Genomic DNA, 25,600 nt, shown 5'->3' on the forward strand with positions numbered 1-25,600 from the left:
TAGGACTCAATGCAGAACAGTAAAAAAACAAGCAAAGAAGACCAAACAATCAACACCAAAAAATGCACCAATAGAATTTTTTCCGGGAAAAAAGAAAATTTTTTTCAGCTGTAGCTAAGCATTGTAGAAAGTAAATTTTCAGATAAGAATACAAAGAAATTCTCAAATTCTTGTTTTAAACCTGGTTGAAAATTTGTTATAGTCGCACTTTATTGAAATTGGTGTTAGTTATAAGCAACCAAAATAACACAGGTAACCAATACAAAATTCACGGGACGTAGAAAAACTTCATTATATGTGAGAATTCATAATATCTGTGTTTGTTATAACCAGGTCCAACTGTATATAAAATTTTTGAGGGCAAAAACCCTCTATGGCTGAATCGCACAACTTGCAAAGAAATATGAATGATACAAAATTTCAGTATATGTACATTGAAGAAAGTAACAGTTCTGTATCTTCTTAGAATGAAGGTGATTATATAAGAATAGCTTTCTTTGTCAATCAACTTTTGTCTTACTCTTTGTTTTGAACTAATTTTTGAAAATTTACCTTATTTTAAAATAATTTTTTAAAGTTTTAATCCTAAGGTTTCTAAAATCTTCAAATCAACCTTTTGAAGCCTATCATCATGACAGAGAGAATATTCTTGAATTAAAAGTTGTCATTGTGAGATGTTTATGCCAAAAAATTGTTTCATTTTAAATGTTTCAGGTAATGAAAACTGAATTATATTTCAATTTCACAATATAAATGAAATTAGACATTTTTTCATAATTTAAAAGAAAAATGAATATTCTCAATTATTTTCCAATTTTTACATCCAGGAGAATATTCTCACCTCACATCTCCACTCTGGACAAAGTCTGAAAAAAGCATGATTCACAGTCATTGCCAAGTTGACATATTTTTTTGTGATAATTGTGGCCACATAAGCTATGGCAACCTTAATGATCAAAGGAATCAAAACACCAATGTCTCAAATACTATAATACTTACTTAAACTTTTTTTTATCTTTAGCATTTATTATCATGCTTTCATTGAATATTATCAAGTTTTAATATCAATTCTTTTGTGTTGTTTTTCAAGAATTATACTATCGGAACTGCTAGTCGAAGGGGTTTAGGGAAGGGGGGTCATCCCCTAACTATGAAGGTAGTGAGATGGGAGTATGGGTGCTCTCACAGGGCCACACCCGTAGAGAGTGGGCACAGCTCCCACTATAGTGATTATCTATAGCAGCGTTTCTCAATCTTTCTGAACCCAAGATCGCTAAAAAGTCTGAAACAATTCAATGGATCACTTGTGCCCCATATTATGGGACATTGTTATGGTCACATCTTTGTTTGATTCAACGTCTTTTCCTGAATTTTTCAGTGATTTTAACAAATGGGAATTTTTCCGACTTATGGCAACGTTTTTGATGAACATTGGGCGATGTCCTGTATTTAAAAGATCCCAGTTCCCCTTATTTTTCTCAATGAAATATGACCATCTAGTCATTTAAATATTTTTTCCATCAAATACATTTTCGTTGACTGCAATTTGTAGTAGCCCTTTATTTCACCAACTTTCACCCATTTTAGCAGTAATTAGCAGATTTGTTGTAAATTGCATTTCTTGGCTACAATTAGGGATATTCTGTATTAAGGATCGCAGTTTCTCACATTATTCTTGATGAGGTATGCTAAAACAAATTATAAATGCAAAATTTTTATTTGAACCCAAAAGAATATCAATTTCCCAATTCAATTTTTCATTTATTTAGAATTCAATATTAAAATCTGCCTGTGGACCACCTATTCAAACATCACGAACCACAGGTTGAGAAATGCGATCTATAGTATTAATTCACACAAATCATATTACATATACAGCTGAACCCTGTTGTAGTGCCCTTCCCCCATTGTAGCTCACACCCCGCTTAGTGCCTCAAATTTTCAGTGAAAAAAATCTTCTGTGTAGGAATCATGATGTAAAAAACCTGTTTTGACACCACCTCATTATAATGCCAATTATTGTTTTGATGTAATACAAAGTCTGTGTTATTTTCTGAGAATTTCCACATTTCTTCTCCCATTATTTTGTTTTTGTCACCAAGGGATTTATCTTTCACATTCCACTATCATTATCGGTCAACATAACACCAGTTTAGAAGAAGGAAAGACTAAAAAATTAAGAATGGTGTGGTCGGGGTGGGGGTTCCTAGAAAACACATTTCTTATAAATACCTGAACGTATATAGGGACATTAAATTAAAAAAAAAACCAGATTTATTAATAAAGGAAAGGAAAGTGTACAATAAATGTACTGCAACAGTTTATTTAATGGAAACAGTAATTTTCCGCATATTATGCTGAGGTGAGCTCGGAAAGAAAAGTCATCACGTCTCCGCCCAGGACTCGAACCCAGGCCCTCTTGCATACCGGGCAAGCATGCTGTTTAATGTTAGACCTGCCTTCTTTGATGACAATTGTTTGTATTGGTGTGTGCTATCACCTCTTAAAGTTTTTCCATCTTTTCTGAATCACCCTGTATAAAACTTGACAGAAACGGCATTTATTTAATGTTGCCAAGATAATTTTTTCAACACTACATGCGTTTTACTTGCTAGTCATTACATTTGGAGTGGTATGGGTAGTTATTTAACAAGGCTGCAACTAGATACTTTGTCAGCTGGGGCAAGCATCCATTTTGGCATGCCCTTGTAACATTCAAAAGAGATTAAAGCAGAGTTTCCAAAACTTTTTTTGTCTCACTGCGCCCTTATTCAAAGATTTTTTTTCTCATCACCCCCAAACTGAAGTCAACCCATAGGATTCTGCACTAAACCTGTAGCATCTATTGAATTCCTTGCACTATTCCATGACCCCCTCCCCAGTGGGCGATACTGCCCACTTTGGGAACACTGGGTTAAAGGACGAAATTTGTGCCCCTTATGGTTCAGAGCACCAGACCTGCCAGCACCCCCGTAGTTGCAGCCCTGGTCATTAAGAAATCATTCCCTTCAATTTGCTTTATTCAATCATGTTGAAAGGAGTTTCAATATCTGAAAAACACAAAATTTTTATTCAAAAAAACCAATACAGACTAAAAAGAAAGCATTATTTCCCTTTGTTTATTTCGTTTTTGTGCTTACAAGACATGCTGCTAAATTTATGCAGAATTACAATACTTCTCCAGTGGTAAGTGCCCGTTTCTGTCAAGTTTTATACAGGGTGATTCAGAAAAGATGGAAAAACTTTAAGAGGTGATAGCACACACCAATACAAACAATTGTCATCAAAGAATGCAGGTCTAACATGGAACGCAAACTCGCTAGCGTGTTTTGAAATGGGCACTTCGTAAACATAAATGTTAAAACGACATTCCTGTTGAAATTTATTGGGAGAAAAGAACACCATGTATGCAAATGTAACCTGGGGAAGAAGAAACCGTATGCAAATCTGCATCAAAGTGAATAAAAGGCACGGATGCTAGCCCTTGTGAATTTATTCCAGCTTGCAACCGCTCTAACATTTGTAACATACAGGATAATGGCACACTTTAGTAATAGTGAAAAAGCAGACGTGTATTTCATTTATGGAACTGCAAACAGAAGTATCGCAGAGGCAGCACGAATGTACAGTGAGCGTTTCCCCACAGGCGGTTGCCCAATATGAAAACATTTGCGCGCTTGCATCGGCAGCTGTGCAAAACGGGTTCCTTTCTCACTTCCCGGTCTGATGCAGGCCATACAAGGACTGCCAGAATGGATGCATATGGTTTCTTCTTCTTCCCCAGGTTACATTTGCATGCATGGTGTTCTTTTTCTTCCAATAAATTTCAACAGGAATGCCGTTTTAACGTTTGCAGAGTGGCCATTTGAAATGCGATAGATGTTAGACCATGCATTCTTTGATGACAATCGTTTGTATTGGTATGTACTATCTTAAAGTTTTCTCATCTTTTCTGAATCACCCTGTATGCAGAAATATTCAAGTAATTTTAGTGTTTACATTTTTACCAATTTCCTCAACTTGAAATTGAATGCGTATAAAATAGATTATTTTATTCATAGAGTAACACTAATAAGACGTTGAGATGCAGCAGTTCATAATAAATGTGCAAATTTATATATAACAGTGCTTCTTTGAAACACTTCCCAACATGATCCAATATAATGAGAAACTTGTTATAGCACCAAAATTCCTTGGGATGGATGTGGCATTAAATAGGGGTTTAACTGTATTATTATATAAACAGTTTTTCCTCTCGAATTTCACTTTTTTTTTTAATCTCATCACATGGAGCTAATCCAATACAGATACTATACATCGATGGTTTAGTGCACAAATATGATGAAATTTTTTTGCAAAGAAATTTTTGCATCAAGAAATGTAATGAATATGTTGAAAAGGTATTATTTGTAAATACAGACATGCCATCAATGGGCAAAAGCTTAGTGTTTTTACTGTAGTGTTTTTTTTCATTTTAAGAGAGGATACAAGTTTGATATGTTATAAAATTGTCTTTGAATTGCTAAAATCGTTCACAGAAAGACAAATTAATTGCCTAGAACATGAGTAATTGAAAAATGAATGCTTAATGTTCCCTAAACAAATCAGCAAGTCTTCAAAGCATATTTGTGAACACCAAAAGTTGCTGAAGTGAGCAGAGCTCGGCTGGATGTTTGAGTTTTCAGCAGCGGTTCCCAACCTGGTCCTAACAGCAGCACGCAGTCTGAATAGATAACAACACTATGCTGTGCTGTACTGAAACCGAAACGGTCTCATCATGAACCCTACATGTGAGAGGTAAAAAGCTGCACCTTTTTTTCTGATAGCATGTGACCATTTAAAGTTTTGAGCGGTCATATGCATTTTTCGCAAATGCAGTGTAACCCATTACGGGTAAAGGTGGTGTTAATACCATTGTGTGTGTGCATTATATACTTAATTAATAGCTGCTTTGTTTTTGTGTGTCGGGATGTGGATTAATTTTTTTTTTTTTTTTCAAATATTCAAGGATCGTCTCTATTAAACAAGGTTTCTGGTATCCAAGGTAGCTCGGAATTGGTTTCTTCTGGTTGACTGAGATCCTTATTTTATTCATATTATTTTACCTAATTGTTATCAAAACATTGCACAGAGAAATGTTTAATACTTTCACAGGGATAAAAAAATTACATTAATAAAGAGAGTATCTACCTTCTCTGACATGAAAAGCTGGAAAAAAATATTTATTGAATATATGTTGATATTTTTATTTATTTGTGTATATTGTTTTGTCCAGTTAACTATGAGCCTTAGTTTTTATTAAGCAAAAGGAGAAGGAAGTAGGATTCTAGGAGCATTTTAAAATAATAATTCTTCATATGCTTTTGATATTCTGCCCTCTTTTCATCCGCAGAGTTTTATTTTATTTGTACAATTGCACGTTATACTGTCAACATAATTTTTTTTAGCTAGTAATGTGTATTTTTTAATAAGTGAGTTGCTTATTGAAAAAATAATAAATTTTAATTTTCTTTTAATTTTTAACTACCTTCAATTTTAAATTCATTTTAATTTTAAATTAATTTTTTAAAAAATAATAATTTTTATATTTTAAGCATGTTTGGCATTTGCAGTCTAGGTAGGGCCTCACTGATCGAAACCTTCTCTGTAAGAAATCGCCACTCCCAACACATCACCCTGGATCCGCGCCTGATTTCAATGGGCGTTCAAAACATTTAAGCTTTTTTTGAAAATCTTTGACTTTTTCAATCGCAATTTTGTAGGAACAAAGCGAATTCAAGCATATAGACTGTCTTTAAATGCGGGTAGATAGCCGCGAAAGTACTGTAATTTTTGGTATATAACCCACAGGGGGAAACTCTCAGAAATTGGAAAATTTGTTATACAGTCCCTTATTTAGAGACAACTAGATACCTTGTCCTCTTATTTTCCAACAACCTGCGGATTATATCAATACAATACAGTAAAATGCTTCACCTGTACTTCAAAGTAGTAAAACTGGTTTTCAAGGTCGCACGATGATGATAAGTGGTAGAAAGAGAGGAAAAAAGAAGTTGGGGAGGTTTCTTCTTTCAATACTTTCTTTTTCTTGGAACTAGAAAAGAATGTGTCTATGAAAACTCCTTTCTGGATGAACTACCAACATCTCCTTGATCTAAAGTAACTGCACTCATAATTGTAAACACAAACAATATTTAATTATTCATTTTAGCAACTGAGTACAAGAAAACGACATTCTTCCTCTGTTGAGCACACACATAATAATCATAAAAAGAAAAACTCTCCGGCATTCGTCACCACAGAAGCATCCCCTATGTCTCTTCTTTTTCTCGTCCTCCGGGTCCCCAACAAGAACTCTTGTTGCCCCCCCCCCCCGCAGTCTCTTTTCACCAATCAGTTCTCAGTTCTTTCCTGCACTTAAGACCCCTGTGCATGACACCTCCCGTCCAGTTTACAATTACTGGACCATTGTCCATAATTCGTACACTCATTAACCAACAGAACCAATGTTCATTCATCATGTTACTCTGAGCTATTATCAGAATTGAAAAAATACAAATACACTATATGCAGATAATACATAATACGCAGATAACATAGAAATACCTGAGATGCAAACAACATAAATCCATAAATGCAGATGACATAGAGAAAACGTACATCTCTTTTTTTTCTTTTCCTTCGCTTGATACGAATCACATCTTGTTTTCACATCCACACTTATTTAATCACAGATAAGGTGGATCATACTGATAAATATAATTTGCTATGACATATTCCTCTTTTTCGTACATCATTAGTAGAGCCTGGATACAGCATCCGCATCTGTATTTTGGCTTCCGGCTTTGTGACTTATAGATAGTTGAAACTTTGAAAAAGCCAGAGCCCATCTCTGCAAATTTGCATTTCTTGGCACATCTTCACATAGAAATTTGAGCAGATTGTGGTCCGTGTACAGGTGGGTCATCCTACCTAAAATCTAATGCTCAAATTTTCCCAAAGCCCAAACGACCGCACAAGCTTCTCGTTCTATTGTACTCCATTTACTCTGAGTGGGGGTCAGTTTCTGGCTCACAAAGGTGATTGATCTGACTTTGCCATTGACACCTTGCTGTGCTAAACAAGCACCAACTCCTGTTTCTGATGCGTCGGTATGGATTTCGAACGGTTTCTCTAAGTCAGGCGTGAATAAAGAAACCACACTGCTCCTTTTAGTTTCTAAAAAGCAGTGTCTGCCTCTTCCGTCCACGGAACATCATTCAGTATTGACTTCATTAGATCGGTCAATGGTTTAGCCACGGTCGAGTAATCTTTCATACATATTCACGGTAATAGTTAAACAGTCCTAACACTGATCTCAGCATCTTTTTGGTCTTGGGAACCTTCAGCTTTTTTATAGTTTTTAACTTCGCCGGACCAGGACCATGCTTCCCTGAACCAATGACGTGTCCCAGGTACTTCACTTCCGATTTCTCAAATGTACATTTCTCGAGACTGGCCGAGAAATTCAAAGATTTTAATGTACTCAGCACTGCTTCTTAGTGAGTCACATGCTCTTTCCAACTACCTGAATAAATAACGATATCATCTATGAAACTCTCTGCTTACACACTATGTATTCTCAAAGCCTGGTTCATCGTCCTTTGGAACGTTGCCGCCACCCTCGATAAACCAAATGGCATCACCTTCCACTGGTACTGGCCTCTTGGTGATACGAAACTTGTCAACTCTATACAACCCTTATCCAAAGGAATGTCCCAATATCCTTTTAAAATATCTAGTGTAGTCAAGTAACGTGATGCTCCTGCTTTCTACCTCAATTCTTCGGAACTCTGCATTGGAAATGGGACCACCTTACTAGCTGCGTTAAGTGCCCAATAGTCACAACAAAGTCTTACAGTACCATCTTTCTTGGCCACACACACAATAGGGTACATAATCTCAGCTCTAGATGGTTCAATTAGACCCCTATCCAACAACTCTCCAATCTGGCGTTCTACTTGAGATGTGCTTCTGGAACTCTGTAGATGTGGGGCTGTTTCCTTGTTATTCCCGGTTTCAGCTGGATTAAGTGAGACCCTACTTTGGCACGTTTTATTTCCCCTTCAAACACTGTTTGAAACTTCCCGATAATTTGTTTCAGATCCCTGACCTGTTTTTCATCCAAACAACATAATTTTTCATTTAAGTTAGATTTTTCTAACAAACTGTCTACTTTCTGATGCTCCACGGGGACATGCCAAATTTCGCCAAAGTCATCGTCTTCCTCATAGATTAAATCCACCGCTCGTATCGGCTGTATGTATTTGCGTAATTTTTTTTGGTATAAATTCCGCACGCTTCCGTTGGGTAACCTAACAGAATATGAATGGGGACCCCTGATGTCTACGATCTCTCCCGGACCACTCCATTTCGAACAAAGCTTGTTTGTTGAATCTGGAATAAGGACTACCACCTCATCACCGACTTCGACTTCTTTCATCCTTAGATCGCAAATTATAATGATGTACATACTTTTATTGTTGTTTATTAACAGTTGCAGACACAAATTGTTCTGCTTCTGCTATATTTTCCCGAAGGGATCACAAATAATGTGACACTGAACATCCAATACCCTGTGGTAAAACCTCATCATCCTCCCTACTAGACCTTAGTATGGCCAAAGGCCCTATTGGCATATGACCATGCACAAGCAAAAATGGAGATACTCCGGTCATTGAATTGGGAACTTCTCGGTAAGCCCACTGTAAAAACAGTAATTGTTTATCCCATGCTCTTCCATGACTACAAATCGCGTGATGCAGCATGGTTTTCGTTCGTTCCAACGAAACACTCAACAAGCCCATTAGACTGTGTATAACCCGGAGTAGAGAACTTAGGACAGCACCCCAGTCTACCAGTCTATTCAAAAATTCCTGTGTGAGACTCGATGAAAAATTTGTAGCATTATCCATTGCTATAATTCTCTGTATTCCAGTCCGTAGGAAAACTTGGATAAAAGCGTTGCAAGTAGTGCTTAAGCAGTTACAGATTTAAGTGGTATAGCTTCCGGCCACCTAGTGTGTTGGTCCATCATGCACAACACGTAACTATGCCCTCTTGATGACTTAGGCTCGATGGGCCCTAACACATCCACGTTGACCACCTGAAATGGTAACTCCGGCCTTCCTACAGCTTTGATGGGTGCTCTATCTATAACCTTCACTCTCCGACGCATCTGACAATCATGACATGACTCTCACAATTTTTTAACATCAGCTAACAAGCCATCCCACCAAAACGACAAGGGAATCCAGTCTCTGGCCTTCCTATAACCCAGATGACCCCCCCAAAGTCTCGTACGCCAATTCGAGAATTTCCTTTCTCCGGGACTTCGGAATCACTAACTGACTATCTCTGGCCAGCTACGGACCCTGCAGACAATATATCAGTCTGCAAATAATATCTGTTCTTCCCCTGCCTGGCTTCCTGAAACGCTCTCATCAAGGATTCACATCCTGCTTGTTCTTGCCTAAACTTCAGAGTCTGAGATAATGGGTTATTATTCTTTTTTTACCTCCTTCTCTCTCCCGGTGTACCTCAACACTTTCGCTTGCCACTAGACACACAGGAACTGCCAGCCCGGCATCAGCACTTTTCCTCGTAACATCTGATGATTCCGCCATGACCTCACCACCTTCCCGCTCCCTAATTTTTTCAATTACCCCATGACCACAACTTGGTCTGAAGAAATCAGTCTCTTCTCCAAGGTACTTTATTTCCTGATCCTTTAACAATCTATACACCTGTGGTGTTATCAATGCCATTTTGTTCAGCCACTGCTACGTGAAAATTCACAAAGGGTCTTATTTCCCCCTCCTCCATCCACAAACTTAAGGGCAATGTTAGGCCTACTAGTTTTGATTCTACTTGTAGTACAAAAGCAGGTCTCAACATAACCTTACCAGCTGATTCGAGATACTCCTTGGGAACTAAGCATTGTTGTAACACCGAGATTTCGGCACCGCTATCCACAATGCCCAGAAACTTTACCAGACCGATTGCCAACTCAATCTTTGGTAAACCCTCATCCGTTCCTCTGTCTACTATCTCGTCCATCAGTTCAATGGTACTTTTCACTAGAGCGTATGCTTTGTCTCCCTTCTTCATTGCTCTTGACTAGATTTTGCGATTGTGTTTATTCTTGGGCAAACCTTCAGAATGTGACCTTCCTGATTGCATTTAAACACTTAACAGTTTTACCCTGTACCACTTTTATGGATGAACCATGACGATCAACAATCTTCCCAGACCTAGCATCAGAACTTCCTGGTCTACCTTTTATATAGTTCGAATATGGAATTTTGCCTGCTAATACAGAATTATCCAGTTCTCTAGCTAACTTATCACTCAACAACCAAGTTTGTTTCTTTTAAATAGATATGAAACTTGACTTCTTGGCAGATTATCCTTAACCCTATCTACAACCAACAGGTCCTTCAACATTTCTAATGTATCGAATTGTCTCGATTCCAAATAAAGTTCCAACGCATGTCCCAATCTATTCACATACTGTGTATATGACTCGTTACCTTTTTTTTCACATCTTTCCAAGTTCTGCTTATGTTGTAAGGGGGTGATTTGGTTTTCCTTGAGCACACAGTCTTTAATTTTTGTGTATCCAACTGATCTCCACTCAACATAGTACTCAATGCTATTTATCCTTCCCTTTAGAGTGTACAACATAATCTTACCCTGATAAGATTCCGAAACTTCATACAATTTGAACATGGTCTCTACCAGGTGAAAGAAAAATGGCCATTCCTCAGACCTCTCTGGTTGCTACAGTAGGACTCCATTGATAACCTTAAACAAATCCATAAAGTTATTGCCAACCCTGTTCACACTGTTCCCAGAGATGCCGAAACCAAATTTTCTTCTCCCCTTTGAGCACCATTCTGATTTTCCAGTTGTCTTAATCTCATCTCATTTTCTTGCCTTTTCAACTCAAACTCTCATTCTTCTCTTTTTGCTTTTTCCTCACTTTCCCGCGTTTGCAATTCATAGCCTACTCCCGTTTTTCCTTTCCTAGCCTTTCATCGACTATTGCCTTCCATAACTCTTTCACCGCCTCTTCGTCAAATCTGTCAGACTTTAATGTCATACACATTTGTATTTGGTTGTACCTTCCCCCCTATCTCTCCGCCAAAAGAAGTAAATCTTCCTTTCTTGCCTTACCGAAACAAGCCACGATTTATTTTTTCCTCTTTTTTATCTTATAATTATGCAATAATATTCATACAAAAAAAAATGTACCTATATTTAATATATACGCATATGTAAAACTGCTATTAATTATAAATACACAACAAATGGCTCAGAGAACACAAGTATAGGGGTTCACTCACCCTGTGTATACCTTTGCTAGATATTGATCACTAGACCTTGTTCTTTTCCTCAAGATTTGACGTAGAGAGTAATATTGTCTCGTTGACGGACGTTTAATCACTAATCACATCACCAATAATTGCTGATCCTCCACCATCCCATTGATACAAGCATACTGGTCAGATATCACCATCGACAATCGCTGACTATCCATTGTTATTTCCCGATGTTGAATCACTGATCCCATTAGTACCGACGATCTCTGACCATCCCGTTGACGAAATCACACTTGTCGCACATCAAACGACCATCAAGCCCAACGCATCTTTCTCCCTGGAAATGGAAGCGATAACACTGGGAATTCGCTACAAAGAAACAGCATTCTCACGGAAAATTTTTGCTAGATTGGTTTGAATCCATTGCGACTGCGCCACTATGAAAACTCCTTTCTAGATGAACTACTCAACATCTCCTTGATCTAAAGTAACTCCACTCATAATTGTAAACACAAACAATATTTAATTATTCATGACAAGAATGTCGCTCTCCACTTGTTAATACAAGACATACGGAAGACTGGATGTTGTGAAGATATTTATTATTTGAGATGTTAATTTTTTAAGGAAGGAAAAAACTCATCTCTGCCTCTACCGGGAGTCGAACCCGGGTCCCTCGATTGCCGGACAAGTGCTCTGACCACTAAGCTACAGAGGAGATAGAGATTTTCCTTCGCTAGAGTGTATATATGCCGAACGGAACCGTGCAATGGACGGTGAAACCGATCAGCTAATAGCTCATGGACGACGAGCCACCAGAGGGCTATATATATGACAAGAATGTCGCTCTCCACTTGTTAATACAAGACATACGGAAGACTGGATGTTGTGAAGATATTTATTATTTGAGATGTTAATTTTTTAAGGAAGGAAAAAACTCGGTTCCGTTCGGCATATATACGCTCTAGCGAAGGAAAATCTCTATCTCCTCTGTAGCTTAGTGGTCAGAGCACTCGTCCGGCAATCGAGGGACCCGGGTTCGACTCCCGGTAGAGGCAGAGATGAGTTTTTCCTTCCTTAAAAAATTAACATCTCAAATAATAAATATCTTCACAACATCCAGTCTTCCGTATGTCTTGTATTTAATTATTCATTTTAGCAACTGAGTACAAGAAAATGACATTTTTCCTCTCTTGAGCACACATAATAATCTCATAAAAAGAAAACCCTCCAGCATTCGTCACCAGAAGCATCCCCATACGTCTCTTCTTTTTCTTTTCCTCCGAGCCCCCAACAATAATTCACTCCCCCCGCAGTCTCTTTTTTTACCAATCAGTTCTTTCCTGCACTGATGACCCCTGTGCATGCCAGCCTCCCAGAGGATGTGTGAACCAAATTTTTATGTGCCCCCTTCCATAGGTTAATTGCCCCTATGAATCACCTACCCTCCTCTGGAACCATCACAAAAGTTGCTGAATTGTTTGCGATGGGCCAACAAAAATTTCACTCTTCCAGATTTTTTTCCGAAATTCCAAAAAATTTCACTTTAAACATGTCAAATGGTCAATTTGATCTTTTATTTATTCACCAAATGAAATATTTTGTCACGATTTGGTGCAATTGCGATCGGCAGCGCAAACCCTGGTTGGAAGCCATAGTTCCAGATATTGTAATACACAAATGTGATATGTAGACAGGAAAGCTGAGTTTCAGCACTCACTGATGTGCTATATGAATGTATTTTTATGCAACACTAAACTTTGAAAATGCTCTCCAGAAAAATCAGCAAAATGTCACTTGCCACATGCATGCACTAAGCCATCGATATAGTCATGTATGACATGTTGACTTGACGAGATGAAAAAAAAAAAGGATGCAGCACCTGCCAGACCAGCTTACATCAGCACATTGAACATTTTTCAGGGATCCATCTCCAACCACTTCGTGAATTGGCCGGTCAAAGCCCGAGTCATTTCTACAAACTGAATTTTGGCCAAACCTCTTGGCAAATTGGCTGCACTTCAGGTTTTGGCAGTAAGAACATATTACACCAATGATTGCATTTCTTAGGTTATTTTAGAATGATAATGTCTCAGTGTGAGTATGTTGAATGGAACTTAATATTTATAGTTTTCCTATTGATTTTTTAACATTACAAGCAATACGATTAACTCAGCCAAATTCATTGAAAATCATAGAATCAAAATTAATACCTGTTTTTTTCCATCTCATTGTGAGTAGACCTAGAAAAAATTAAATTCCTAATTACATACTCTGATTTAATGTGATATAACAAAAAGAATTTGCAATACTAATTACAAAAAGAAACATTTGGATGTGTATATTAAAAAACTGTCATTTTGATAACAGAACAAACTTTAGAGAATTAAACTGATGTAGGCTATGTTTTCAGAGCCAGTATTCAGGGGTGTACACAGGAAAAACCTTTGGCGGGCACAAGGAATCTCTTCCAGAGAAATTTTGAGTTTTCAGAAAGCATTTAAATTAACAGAAATAGCAAAATTGGTATTTTCTTTTGATATTCATTTTTTTTGGCAAAAATATTTAAAAATAGTTCCAATTTTTTATCGTTTTTGGGATGAGGCGAGCTTCGTGCACCCCTCCCCCATTTGCCAACATCTGATGAATAGCTGGAACTTTCCAGGCTTTTTGGCTATGGTCCTCTTTCATTAGTTCCAGCATATTTAATATTTCATTTACTGCTATAGCAGGCATTTCCATAGGTAACATTAATTACTTTGCCTTCAACTTGAGGAGTTATAAACTGTCTGAGTTGATGAAATGCTATATGAGCAGCTCTTCATACAGCATTTTCAGTTCCACTCCCTGCAGTCTGCTATGATTGATTGGATTGTAAATGTTGGTTTTTTGATAAAGTGAGCATGTATTGAAAGTAGTGTTTTCTGAGCGGGAATTTTAGTCTGCAAGTTCTTGGGAATTTTTGCGATTTCCCATTCCTGAAATTTATTTATTTAGCCGAGGCCTATACAAGAAAGTGCGGTGATGGGATTTGACATAGGCGATTGATGCTACATACAAAATCAGAGATTGAAGTACAGTCTACAAAATTTGATGGAAGGTTGTTAAAATCAATAATTGTATGGGGGGAAAACTAAATTTGAAGAAATCTCTGAATGCAAAAAAGGGTTTCAATTTTGGGAGTGATTGAATCTATTGGAAAAATGAAGATTTGATACGAGATCAAATATTTGATATTTGATTTGAATCCTGAGAAAAATTCCAGGGAAATCTGGAAAATTACTGTTGTTTCACAGTAATACTTAAAATGTTTATAAAAAATTTGAATATAAAAGATTTTTTAAAAAATCAGTGGGAATATTTGTTGAAAATTTAATCTTCTATACCTAGAGATGCAGCTGTACTCTGATTTACCCAGGTCCCAGATTACTTGCAAAATCTGGGTTCTTTGAGAGTGAGAAAGTGGGTCCCTCTCAAAAAAAAAATTAAAGATAATTTGTTTCTAGAAAGATCCAAAGGTTCATTGAAACAAAAGGTTAATTTACCAGCTTATAACTAGGTTCTTTTACTTTCATTATCTACTAGTAGAGAAAGCTTGCAAAGAAACCCATAAACACTGAGACTTTAACACATGTAATAAATCTAAAACAAATATAATTAAATTAGGCACATTTATGTATTTACTAATGAAAATCAATCTATAAATTCTGTTCTGATTCGGAAAAACTTAACTCTTTCAATATATTCTGATTGAATTTAAAGCAAATGAGATTCTGAAGTTTATCTGCTGATTCCCTAATCATATAAATATTATTCCTGGTGGAATGGTTTCCTTTTCCCTCACTGACTGTCCACAACTCTGATCTACCACCATTTAACTGCTACGACCTGAATATAACTTGAATATGGGGAGCTATGTCAGATTTCTGTTAATGAAACTTAAGTGTGCCTTTGTGTCCAGTGTTTGGCGTGTTTTGTGCTCAGTAGGGTGCCATCTATCTTTCTTGCTAATGTGCGGATTTGACATGTAATGTATATGCTACTGCCAAAGTCCGAAATTGGCCAATTTTGTTAAATATTGAACTGGTCAATGTCTGAAATTCAGACATTGGCCGGCCAGTTCGTGAAGTGGCCAGTGATCCCTGGCCAAAGTCAGATAACAAAAGATATGATTCGGGATCATCATCAAGTTACATATTTTTTCGTGATGATTATGTCTACATTAGTTATGTCAACCCATCAAACTGCAGTCACGATGTGGTAATAATTTTTTTTCCCAAAATTTGGAGGAAAAACTACATATTTTTCCACCCACCGGAGATCCCAGCCTAGGGGCCCTACCCCAGGATGTGGGGTCATCAGCCCTCCAAAGACTGATTCTGCATACACACCTTTGATTTTAGAGGGTCTGAAATGGTGACAACCGCATAGCAGCTAGATGACAACACTGTGGATATTCAATGCAGAGTTTTTATTGATTTGGTCCCCTCCCCAATGATGTCGGAAAAACGCTTACAATTTGAATGGGCGTTCTAAAAACATCGATTTTTCAAAAAATATGCATTCACATTCTTGTATGAATGAAGCGAATTCACACCATACAGACTGTCTTTGAATGCGGGTAGATAGCCACAAAAGTATCGCAATTTCTGGTATGTACACAACAGGGGAAAAAACTCTCAGAAGTTGGAAAATTCATAATATGACTCCTCACTCAGGGACGTAATTTCATGCCTCATCATCTTATTCTTCAACAACCCGAGGATTATATCCATACAATACAGTATATAGTATAGTAAAATGCTTCATTTGTACTTCAAAATAGTAAAACTGGTTTTCAAGGTTGCAAAATCACGATAAGAGAGGAAAAAAGTTGGGGAGAGGTTTCTTCTTTCTTTCCTTTTTTTCTTCTTGGAACTAAGAAAGGACCAAATTTTTATGTGTTCTCTCCTGAAATTCCGGGTATTTGACATGCTACAGCACATCATTGTGGCATCTCTACATACCTATACTAAAGCATTGCTTGAGGAAGAAATAGAGGTGGAGAAGAATAGATTGAGGGAAAAAACTTGGGGGGAAGGGGCTTCCACAGTTTGTGTAAACTGTACTAGCAACCTTGGCTTACTATCAGAGCTAGATAAATTGCAAAAAAATCTAGGCACGAGAAAAAATTTTTAGGCACAAAAATTTTTTTATCCGAAGAAAAAGGTCCAAAATAATTCTTTTGACTTTGTCAGGGTATAGTGACCTTTTTTCAAGGCTGCAGATATGCTGCTATAAACTCCAAACATTTTGTGCTGCTCTCAGCCTACAATTTAGTAACTACACGAGAAAATTTTAGGTGTCAATACCAATTTTTTAGTCACTATGGAGACCTGGCACCTAGAATTTGTTCAGGAGCGCTTATTATGAAATCCTAATACTGTTTTATGGAAGTGGAAACATGAGATGGAAAAAAAAGCACATGGTTATGATTCTGGCCTGTTGTGATTTCTAATGTTCATATAGCCTCAGAGATGCCACTGTACTCTAATTTACCTGGGTCCCGGGCAGGGCCAGACTTAGGCAGGTGTAAAGGGTGCAGCCGCACTGGGCCGCAAAACGAATTAAAAATACTTTGTTTACATTGAGAAAAATCGAGCCATTTCCCCCCCACAAAGGTGAGGCTGGCATCAGGATTCTGGTTTCAAAGCCTGAGACGATTCCCATCATTCATTTTTCCACGTTAAAAAATTCACTACAGCGACGGCCCGGCAAAGAGAATAGTCTCTGTGCCCTGCAGCAGGATGTGGGGGGGGAGGGGGCAGGGAGGTGACACCCAAGAGCTGCGACGCACACTTTGAGGAACACTGCTGTAATGGAAGATGTTTGTTGAATCTACACCATAAGTACAATAATGTATTTTTTCCTTCAAAATTTTGATGTTACTAAAACCTCTCTCACATTGACCAATCTTCATGACTTGAGTAAAAGGCACTACTGCCTACTCATGCTTATCAAGAATGCTATCCATATCCACAGTGATTATGACAATATAGGCAATTAAACAGAAATTTTGTTATTACAGTCAACGCCCGATATAATGACCCCTTTGTCCCGTCGTGAATGGACGTTATGTTTGGAGCAAGGTTGTAGCGAGAGGTGGGAGACGGGGGTGTGGTCGGGCCTGATTGGGAGGGGTCGTTATATAAGTAAAACATATATATGACAGTAGTTCTAGGAAAACATTTGGGACTTACCCTACCAGTATTTTGTCACTATAACGTGAGGTTGTTATAAAGAGTGTCGACTGTATCTCCGAAAACAAGCATAGTTTCTCCTCTGAATATACGGATAGGGGATACATGCTCCTTCAGCATCGTATGATAGCATTTTCTTCTCGCGATAGCGTCGATTGGAAAAAAAAAATTTCGACTTGAAAATTTTTATGGCATAACTTACGTAGTGTTTTTCTTGGAAAGAAAACAATGCATTTTCACACGACCTTTTAAGATGAATTCAACTCAATTCGAAATTCACTTATTATTAAGCATAGTAGGTATATTAATAGTATTACTCAATGATATAATTATATTATCAATCGTATCTCTCTCAAAGAATTTTTCGATTGTTTTTTTACTTTTAACTAGCGTAATTTCATCTGAATTTTTTTCTTTCAATGTTTGAGCTGAAAGCTGAAATTCACTGCAATCTGACAAGATGTGTTCAAAAAACAAATTCAATGATATGGTCTCATGAATTTGGTCACTCAATTCTAACACTGGTCGAAATATTTCTAAAATTTTATTTCAATTTTTTTATTCGATATGAAAATGTAAGAAAATATAGTGGAAATTACGCCATTAGAAAAATTTCTTATTAAATGGGAATCCCTCTTTAAAACAAGTTATTCAGTTATTATTGTTCTATTACATTATCAGTAAAAAAGAAGAGGGAAGAAAGTAGGGCGAATAAGAAAGCAGGGGAAAAAAAACTGCAGTTATACCTGATGGCCCATACACACACCTGTTATACCTGCGCAGGCATAACTGTACAGTTACACCGAATCGAAAAATTATTCCCTGTGCAGGGACCTTTAGAGAATAGTTATGTAATACCCTATATTACTTTTTTGCCCTTTCTTTCTCTATCCTCAACTTTAATACTTAAAAAATTATCCCTTTTGTCCTTTTCCTCAAACCACCTGCAAGTGATTGACAAAAAGTTTTATGGCTTTATGTTTGTTGCCCAATTTGAGCATGTGAATCCCTTCCCTGGGAAAATTTGTCCTTTACAACTGACACCCCCACTTTTTTGTTTACTTTCAATTGGGGTGACCACAATCAGATCAGTGTTTCAATCTGAATGGCTTCAAATGCCAACAAAACAAAAAAACAAACTGATATCCAAATAGGGGGAAAATTACTCTTTACAGGATAAATAAGACTCTCTGTATTGAGGTTAGCCAATAGTCTCTATAATGGTAATAAATCAATACTATCAAAATTATTTATCAAGACTTGGGATTGTCTGGAAAGACAAGCCAATGGCTTTGAGGAGGAACTAAGAGTTCCAAGAGTGAATATGATAGATGATGAAAATTTTGGGGACTAAAATATTCTAAAATGAAATCTGCACAAATTCTCAAATGCTTATTCTGTGTAAGTGGGTATTAATTATTGTATTTATCAGTAGTGATCAAGAGTGATGTGTAAGCATTTTATTAGCATAATTAGAATGAAGCCATCTTAGTATTGCATAGGCAAGTTGGAATTCAAACTATACAAAAGGAAGGACATTCTTTTTTTTCTTTGCTCAAACAAAATTAGGAATGGTTAAAGTAAGAAAATGAAAAAAAAAAAGGTCAAAGGTCATTTGATAACTGTGGAAAAATTAGAGAAAATAAAATTTCATGCTGCATAAATTTGATTTCCAACAGAAAAAATATGAAATTGTATAACTTTTTCAGAGAATGGCCAAACCGCAATGAAATTCAAGACCTGGTGTCAGAGTCGCCACCAAGAGTGTCGGGTTAAAAAGCATTAAGAGTAATTGAAGATGAAAAAAAATTGTATAAACAGAGAGTCATAAATGAGGTTTCATTGTAAATATGTGACTTCAGGAAATACGATTTCCTGTTCCAGAAGGTTTCAAAAATGTCGGGAATTTGGTAACCCTAATTACAAGTGATAGTTTGATGTCATCAGCAGTCAAATTATTGATGAAAGAACCTTATGTTTCTCTCTATCCATGAAAAACATTGATTTGATTTGGTTTTTTTTGGCACAAAGAGCAACCTGGTCAAGTTGCACCAAAACAAATAGCTAACCAAAAATAAAATGAAATGGGAAGAACAACTTGTACCTTAGAAAAATAAACAGATGCATGACACAAAAACAATGATGTAGAATGTAAAAAACTATAATTTGTTGTAAAAAACCAATGGGAGATGATTTGCAATGATCAGATAAAATGCCATGAAGCAAGCGATGAATGAACTAAAAATATGATTTGTGGTTAATGGACTTTGACAATGTGGTCACTCAGGTTGACTCTCTAGTAATAAAAAATATAAATGGATTGAGCGACTGTGCCCTATGCATAATCTGTCAAGCAGGAATACTCTTTGGGGTTTGCCCTGCAACTTGAATGCCAGTGGTTAATTGCTGGCTTACGGGCATGTAATTTGTCTCATTGCTCCAATGATACTGCCAATGGCAACGTATCACTTCTCATGAAATTGAAAAGTATTCACTGGCAGGAACTAAAAAGCTATTATCAATGTTAGATGCTGTTCGAGTTGCAGTGTCTGCGTTTTCATTGCCCAGTATTCTGACATGACTCAGTAAAATTTAACTGTGGTACTGTGATGCAGGGCCGCAACTAGATACTTTGTCACGCAGGGCAAGCCAGAATTTTGGTGCCCCTTGCATGTAGAGAAAGCAGTTAAAGGGTGAATTCGGCACCCCTTCTGGTTCAGCGCCTGGGGCACCAGACTCGCCCGCTCCCCCTAGTTGTGGCCCTGCTGTGATGTAGAAGATGTAATACATGAATGAATGTGAAAAGTAAAGGAACACAGATTCAGTGTAGATGATACATCATCAGTGGCATTTATGTCATACATGATGAAGAACCTGTAGAATAGCGTACAGTTCCACCAAATGAATAGAAAATGATAATGTATCAGGTAATTTGAAAGATGTCTCCTCACAGCAGATGTAGGCACAACGAATCTTTTGAGTTGTCAATAAGGGAGAACCTGTTGTACTTACCCCTGTGCCTAAAGTGTGTATGCCTATTTATGCTCTGAAATGGATCTTTTATGCATGCACACAATATCTACTAAACCAGGGGTTCTCAAACTTTTTCTAGTTGCAGTGCGGCTTTTCCGAGCAGTTTAACAAAGTCTCTTCAAAAAACCTTTGTCAGGGCCCTTGCTCCTCAGCGGCCCTGATGAAGGTTGGCAACACACAGTTTGAGAACCCCTGTACTAAACTACAGTGGAACTTTGGTTAACAAGCTTAATTTGTTCCTCCAACGTGCTCGTTATCTAAATAGTTTGTTATTCGAACCAAACTCCCCCATAGGAAATAATGGAAACTTGGATAATTTGTTCCACAATTATTCATTCACATAAAAATGGCATTCAATCAATAATTAAACACAATAATAATTATACATAATGCAATAAAATACACATAATATAAATAACGACATAAATAAACATACAATACGATAATGTTATTTGTATTTACGAATTAACTTACTCTAAACGACAAGAGCAGGACTATCATTTAGGATGGTTTACAGACTCACTGTTGTTTGCAAACTTAATCTTTTGTGTGACTTTCAAAAAGAACCTAATTCAATGACACTTGCTTTCGCCTCTTTTTTAGGATTTCTGGTAAATAGTAAATTGCAGTGTTTGTTGGACAGATTCATTGCTTGCACGTTGCTACGGCATTATTTGGTTGGTTCTTTTCTACAGAGTTTTGCACAGATTCCCACATCTCTCTAATCTCATTTCATGTGAGGAACTTCTCTTTACTTCTCTCTTCCTCAGATGAGATACTGTCCATAAATTCTTGCTGGTGCGTGCATAAGAGACCCATCTACTACTACTTCACCAAACACCAACTCCGGCCATATCGCTATACTGCAATTTACTGCCATTAGTGAGATGGGTTGGAAGTGAAAGAGCTGTCTATCGGTGGTCGCTTCGAGTTCGTTAGGGAAAAGACCCATCTACTGTCAACTTCTAGACATTTTCCACCATTAGTTCTTGAATGCCATCCTCATGCATCTCCAGTTCATGGTCTTCCCCAAGCACAAAATCTCTTCGACAAGTATAGTGAGTTAGCCCCCCCCCCCTCAAAATCATGTTCAATAATGCAATCAACCCAGTTTTTCCCAAGCAGAATTTAACTTCAAGTGTACATATGCATCGCTGCTATGCTACATCTAGTTTCGTATGGTAAATATTCACACTCGCACGTGTTAAATTTCAGACTGAGGAACACTTACTGAAGACCGTAGGGGAGAACATTACCCAAAACTTCATAACATGCGTGAGGGCAAAAGCAAAAAACAATCAGCTGAGTTGTGATAACGTGAAAATAACTAAATAAAGTGCAAAATTTTTGTTTGTAATGTGAATTGCTCATTAACCAAACCACTCGTTAACCAAAGTTCCACTGTATTTTGGGGAGCCGTGAGTGAAATAACTTCGAGAACAACTGGTCAAAAGAATGATGGATTAAAAATAATATTATAGAGTAGATGAGCTGGCAATGATTTCATTTTACGTAATGTCTTCAGCAAAAGTTGCTGGCGTCTTGATGTAATAGATGGCTTGTTGCATTCGACATAGAGATTTCCCATAGGGGATGTTTGAAAGGCTCCAAAACAAATCCAAAGAGCTAGGTGATGAACTGGATTGAGCACACTCAGACAACTCCAAGGTGCTGACCCATATACAATGAAATCAGTCAAGTTTTGGTCTCATTTTATAATATTCAAATTAGCGACTCAGTCAGGTCCCATATTTTCCCATTATTTGGGCTCTTCGGGTTGGTGGACCCTGCTCCTCTTTAGATCCGTGATAGCTACTTATTGAAAAAAATTGTGCCTACCATTTGATATTGTTTGTTGTTTTTGTAATACTTCCAATGAATCAGCGCAAAATATATTCTGTATTATACTTGACCAAATGATCAAAACTGAAGATACAAGATATTATAAAAAAAAAAAAAAGGTAGGCTGTGTCAAGCTCTATTTTTAGTCTTTGGGTTGCCACCCCACACACAAAGTCAAGAACACCCTCACCAGACATGGGGGGGGGGGGAGACTAGTGCAGAACAAATAGTAGGGACAGAGGCATCTTAATAATTTTGGGGCTCCTCCCCCCCGGTTTTATATGGGTCATTCTCACGAAATTGAACAGACAATTAATAAAAAGTTATAAAAAAAAATGTCAACCGAAAAATCCAAAAACATTCTTAGAGACACTTCTTTACCTGTGAATAAATAAAATACAGTCAGCAATGAAGTTTGTTAAAAACTCATGATGAAAAAAATTAATTTAAATTTAACCATGTTAAGAGATAGGCAAATTTGATGAAGCATTTTGCCTGTTTCAGCCCCTTAATTTGATAATACTACTTGACAAAATTACAACATGTTCTATCTATTTTGGTAGATTATTTTCAACTTGGACAAGCATTAATACTCTGAAAATTCTTTTTGTCAATTTTTTTTTTGTGTTTTTAGCTTTTTTTTTTATCAATTTTATATGAGGAAAAACAAATTTCTAATTTGTCTGTTTTGCTAAATCACGAGTTGCATTCTCACAGCAAAATCTTTCGATGAAACATACTGCAGCTTGATGTTGCAACTTGAGCCGCCCCTGGCAAGTGGTGTAAGACTTCATCCTGTTTTCCAAATGTCACAAATAGAAAAAAAAAAAAAAAGAAGTTGGGGGAAATTTTCATTTTTCTACAAACTACTGATAAAAAATATTTGAAATTTTAAAAAAGATAAATATGAGAGTATACTGGTCCTAAAAATAGTTATTACTGAAGAAAATCTATTTTGTTTTCAAATAGAAAGTTATTTTAAAATTTGAAAAATGGGTTGGGGACAGTCAGAAGGATATTTCCTTAAGAAATGAAAACTTGTTCAAGCAAAGTAAAAAAAATTCTATGGATGAAAAAATTAAAAACAGAATGGTGACTTTTCAGAAATCCTAATATAAGTAGGAAGTGACGGAAAAAAAAAGTTCTGTGTTTAATATATTTAATGTAAACTACTGGGGACACAACTTAGGCCAATTTTGTGAGAATCGCCCATTTTTGTAAGGGGGGGGGGGGAAATCGGCATTCATAGATTCATACATTATTACAGAATATACAGAAATGCTGAAAAATAGAGACACAAAGAAATATAAACATGCAGTTAAATGTGAATTATCACAAAAATTGATGAAAATTTTGAATTGATGAAAATTCAGAATTGAAAAGAATTCTAAATTGATAAAAGGTAATTCCAAAAGAAAACTAATGAAAATCAGTACCTATTAAAAAATATTGAGAACTAATAAAAATTTAGAATGATGGATTAAAAATAAGAAAAATAATTTATAGAAATAATTCCAGAATTGATGAAAACTCAGAATTTGTGAAAATAATTCCAGAATAAAACAATTGAAGCTCAGGCACCTTGTTTGCTACAAAAAAATGTGATATAATTTTCCTACTTCTATCAACATACGCGTCCTGATGCGATTACATCTATCGCAGACCCCCAAGGGTGGCTCTGCCCAAAGTTATTTATGCTACTGACACCACTTGAACATTGGCAACAGCAGCTCACATTCTTTATTGGTTATCAGCGTCAAAAGTTACATCTCTTTAATGATCCAGCTGGGATATGGGGCTAAGGTGGCAGAGAGAACTTTGGGGGTTCAGTTCATTTGAGCGCACAAGAGTTTTGTGAAGGACCTTGCCCCTAATAATTACTGAACATATAATGCATGTACCCTCCCATGCCTGCTTTATTGAATCACTTTTACACAAACAAGGTCAGACTTAAACAGGTATGAAGGGTGTGGTCGCACTGGGCTGCTAAATTTTAGAAGCCGCAAAATGAGATAAAAATACTTTGATTACATTTTGACTTATTTAACTTCTTAACAAAGTACATAATAGCTTAAAACTCTGTCCAAGACAGGGATCGCTTAATATTCAGACATTGAACCCTGAGGACTAGGTTTCGACAATCCCCAATAACGGAGGGAGGTGGGTAGCAGGTGGATCTGATGTCGCGGGCATCGATTTCTTCTTTTAATCAATTATTAAAAATTACACTGGGGAGGTAAAACGTGCAATTGTTCCATCTGAAAGAGTATCTAGTTGTTCTGGGTAGATGGGTTCTCTAACCCTCCCACCATGGTTCCCTACATACAGATATTGTAGAGCAGGGGGGGGGGACACATTTAAACCTTTTCGCTGGGCAGTGGGCACTATTGTGCAAATTCAATGCAGAATGAATTTTTATTGCAGAATTTCTTATTACCATGAAATAAAGTAGTAGTTTGATAGTCATTTTAAGGTGTCAGTAAAAACCTGGCATGCACATTGGGGGAATGGAGAGGGTCACAAAATACTTGGGTCCGTCCCTGTATACAAGATACCTAGCATCCCTTCATTATTTTTTCTAATAGGAGTTTTCAGAGGAGGGGAATTCACATCTTGTGGAGCTGTTCCTGAAAACTCAATCCAAAATTTTGAAATCAACAAACAATACACAATATAAAGGTTGAAAACTATATAATATTAATTGATATTAGCAAAATATTTTTCACATGGTCGAAGTCTCAGGTCCTTGTAAATCTGTGACAAATTTTGATAGGCAACCACAGTTCTTCCAGTAGGAGTGTTAAAAGAAAATATCTTCAAATGCTATTTTAATCAATTTTTGATATCATTTTTGAAGATCGATAACTAAAAGAAAAATTTCCTGGAACTCCTTCTCTCTCTTTTCAATCCATCGCCATCGAATCCCTAAAAGTCTTTGTCGAATCCTCACAGAGTCTTGCATCAGTAGCGAGATGTCTGGTGATCTATAGATGAAGCAATGACTTTGGAGACATTTTTACAATTTTTTCATTTTCATTTTACTACTAACATATTGAAAACATGTTTCTGTATCATTAACTTATTTCACTCCTGATAGACAGTGAGTGATCGGAGTATACAAAG

General features: G+C 36.8%; 1 protein-coding gene across 2 annotated transcripts in view; it reads right to left on the bottom strand.

The window, feature by feature from the left end:
- LOC149080269 (max dimerization protein 1-like) overlaps positions 1-25,600 on the bottom strand; it is a 43,761-nt gene that overhangs the window by 16,611 nt on the left and 1,550 nt on the right. Inside the window, exon 3 of one of the 2 annotated variants that reach the window (XM_089239390.1) lies at positions 13,577-13,606. The exons of the other annotated variant lie outside the window; for it this stretch is intronic. Coding sequence (XP_089095516.1) covers positions 13,577-13,606 — 30 coding nt within the window. The remainder of the gene's footprint in view (positions 1-13,576; positions 13,607-25,600) is intronic. 2 annotated transcript variants of the gene reach the window in all.

The sequence above is a fragment of the Pholcus phalangioides genome, unplaced genomic scaffold (genome assembly GCF_987345545.1).
Source record: "Pholcus phalangioides strain wild (caught in Gottingen) unplaced genomic scaffold, Ppha-v1.0 ptg000011l_1, whole genome shotgun sequence".
Taxonomy (NCBI): Eukaryota; Metazoa; Arthropoda; class Arachnida; order Araneae; family Pholcidae; genus Pholcus; species Pholcus phalangioides.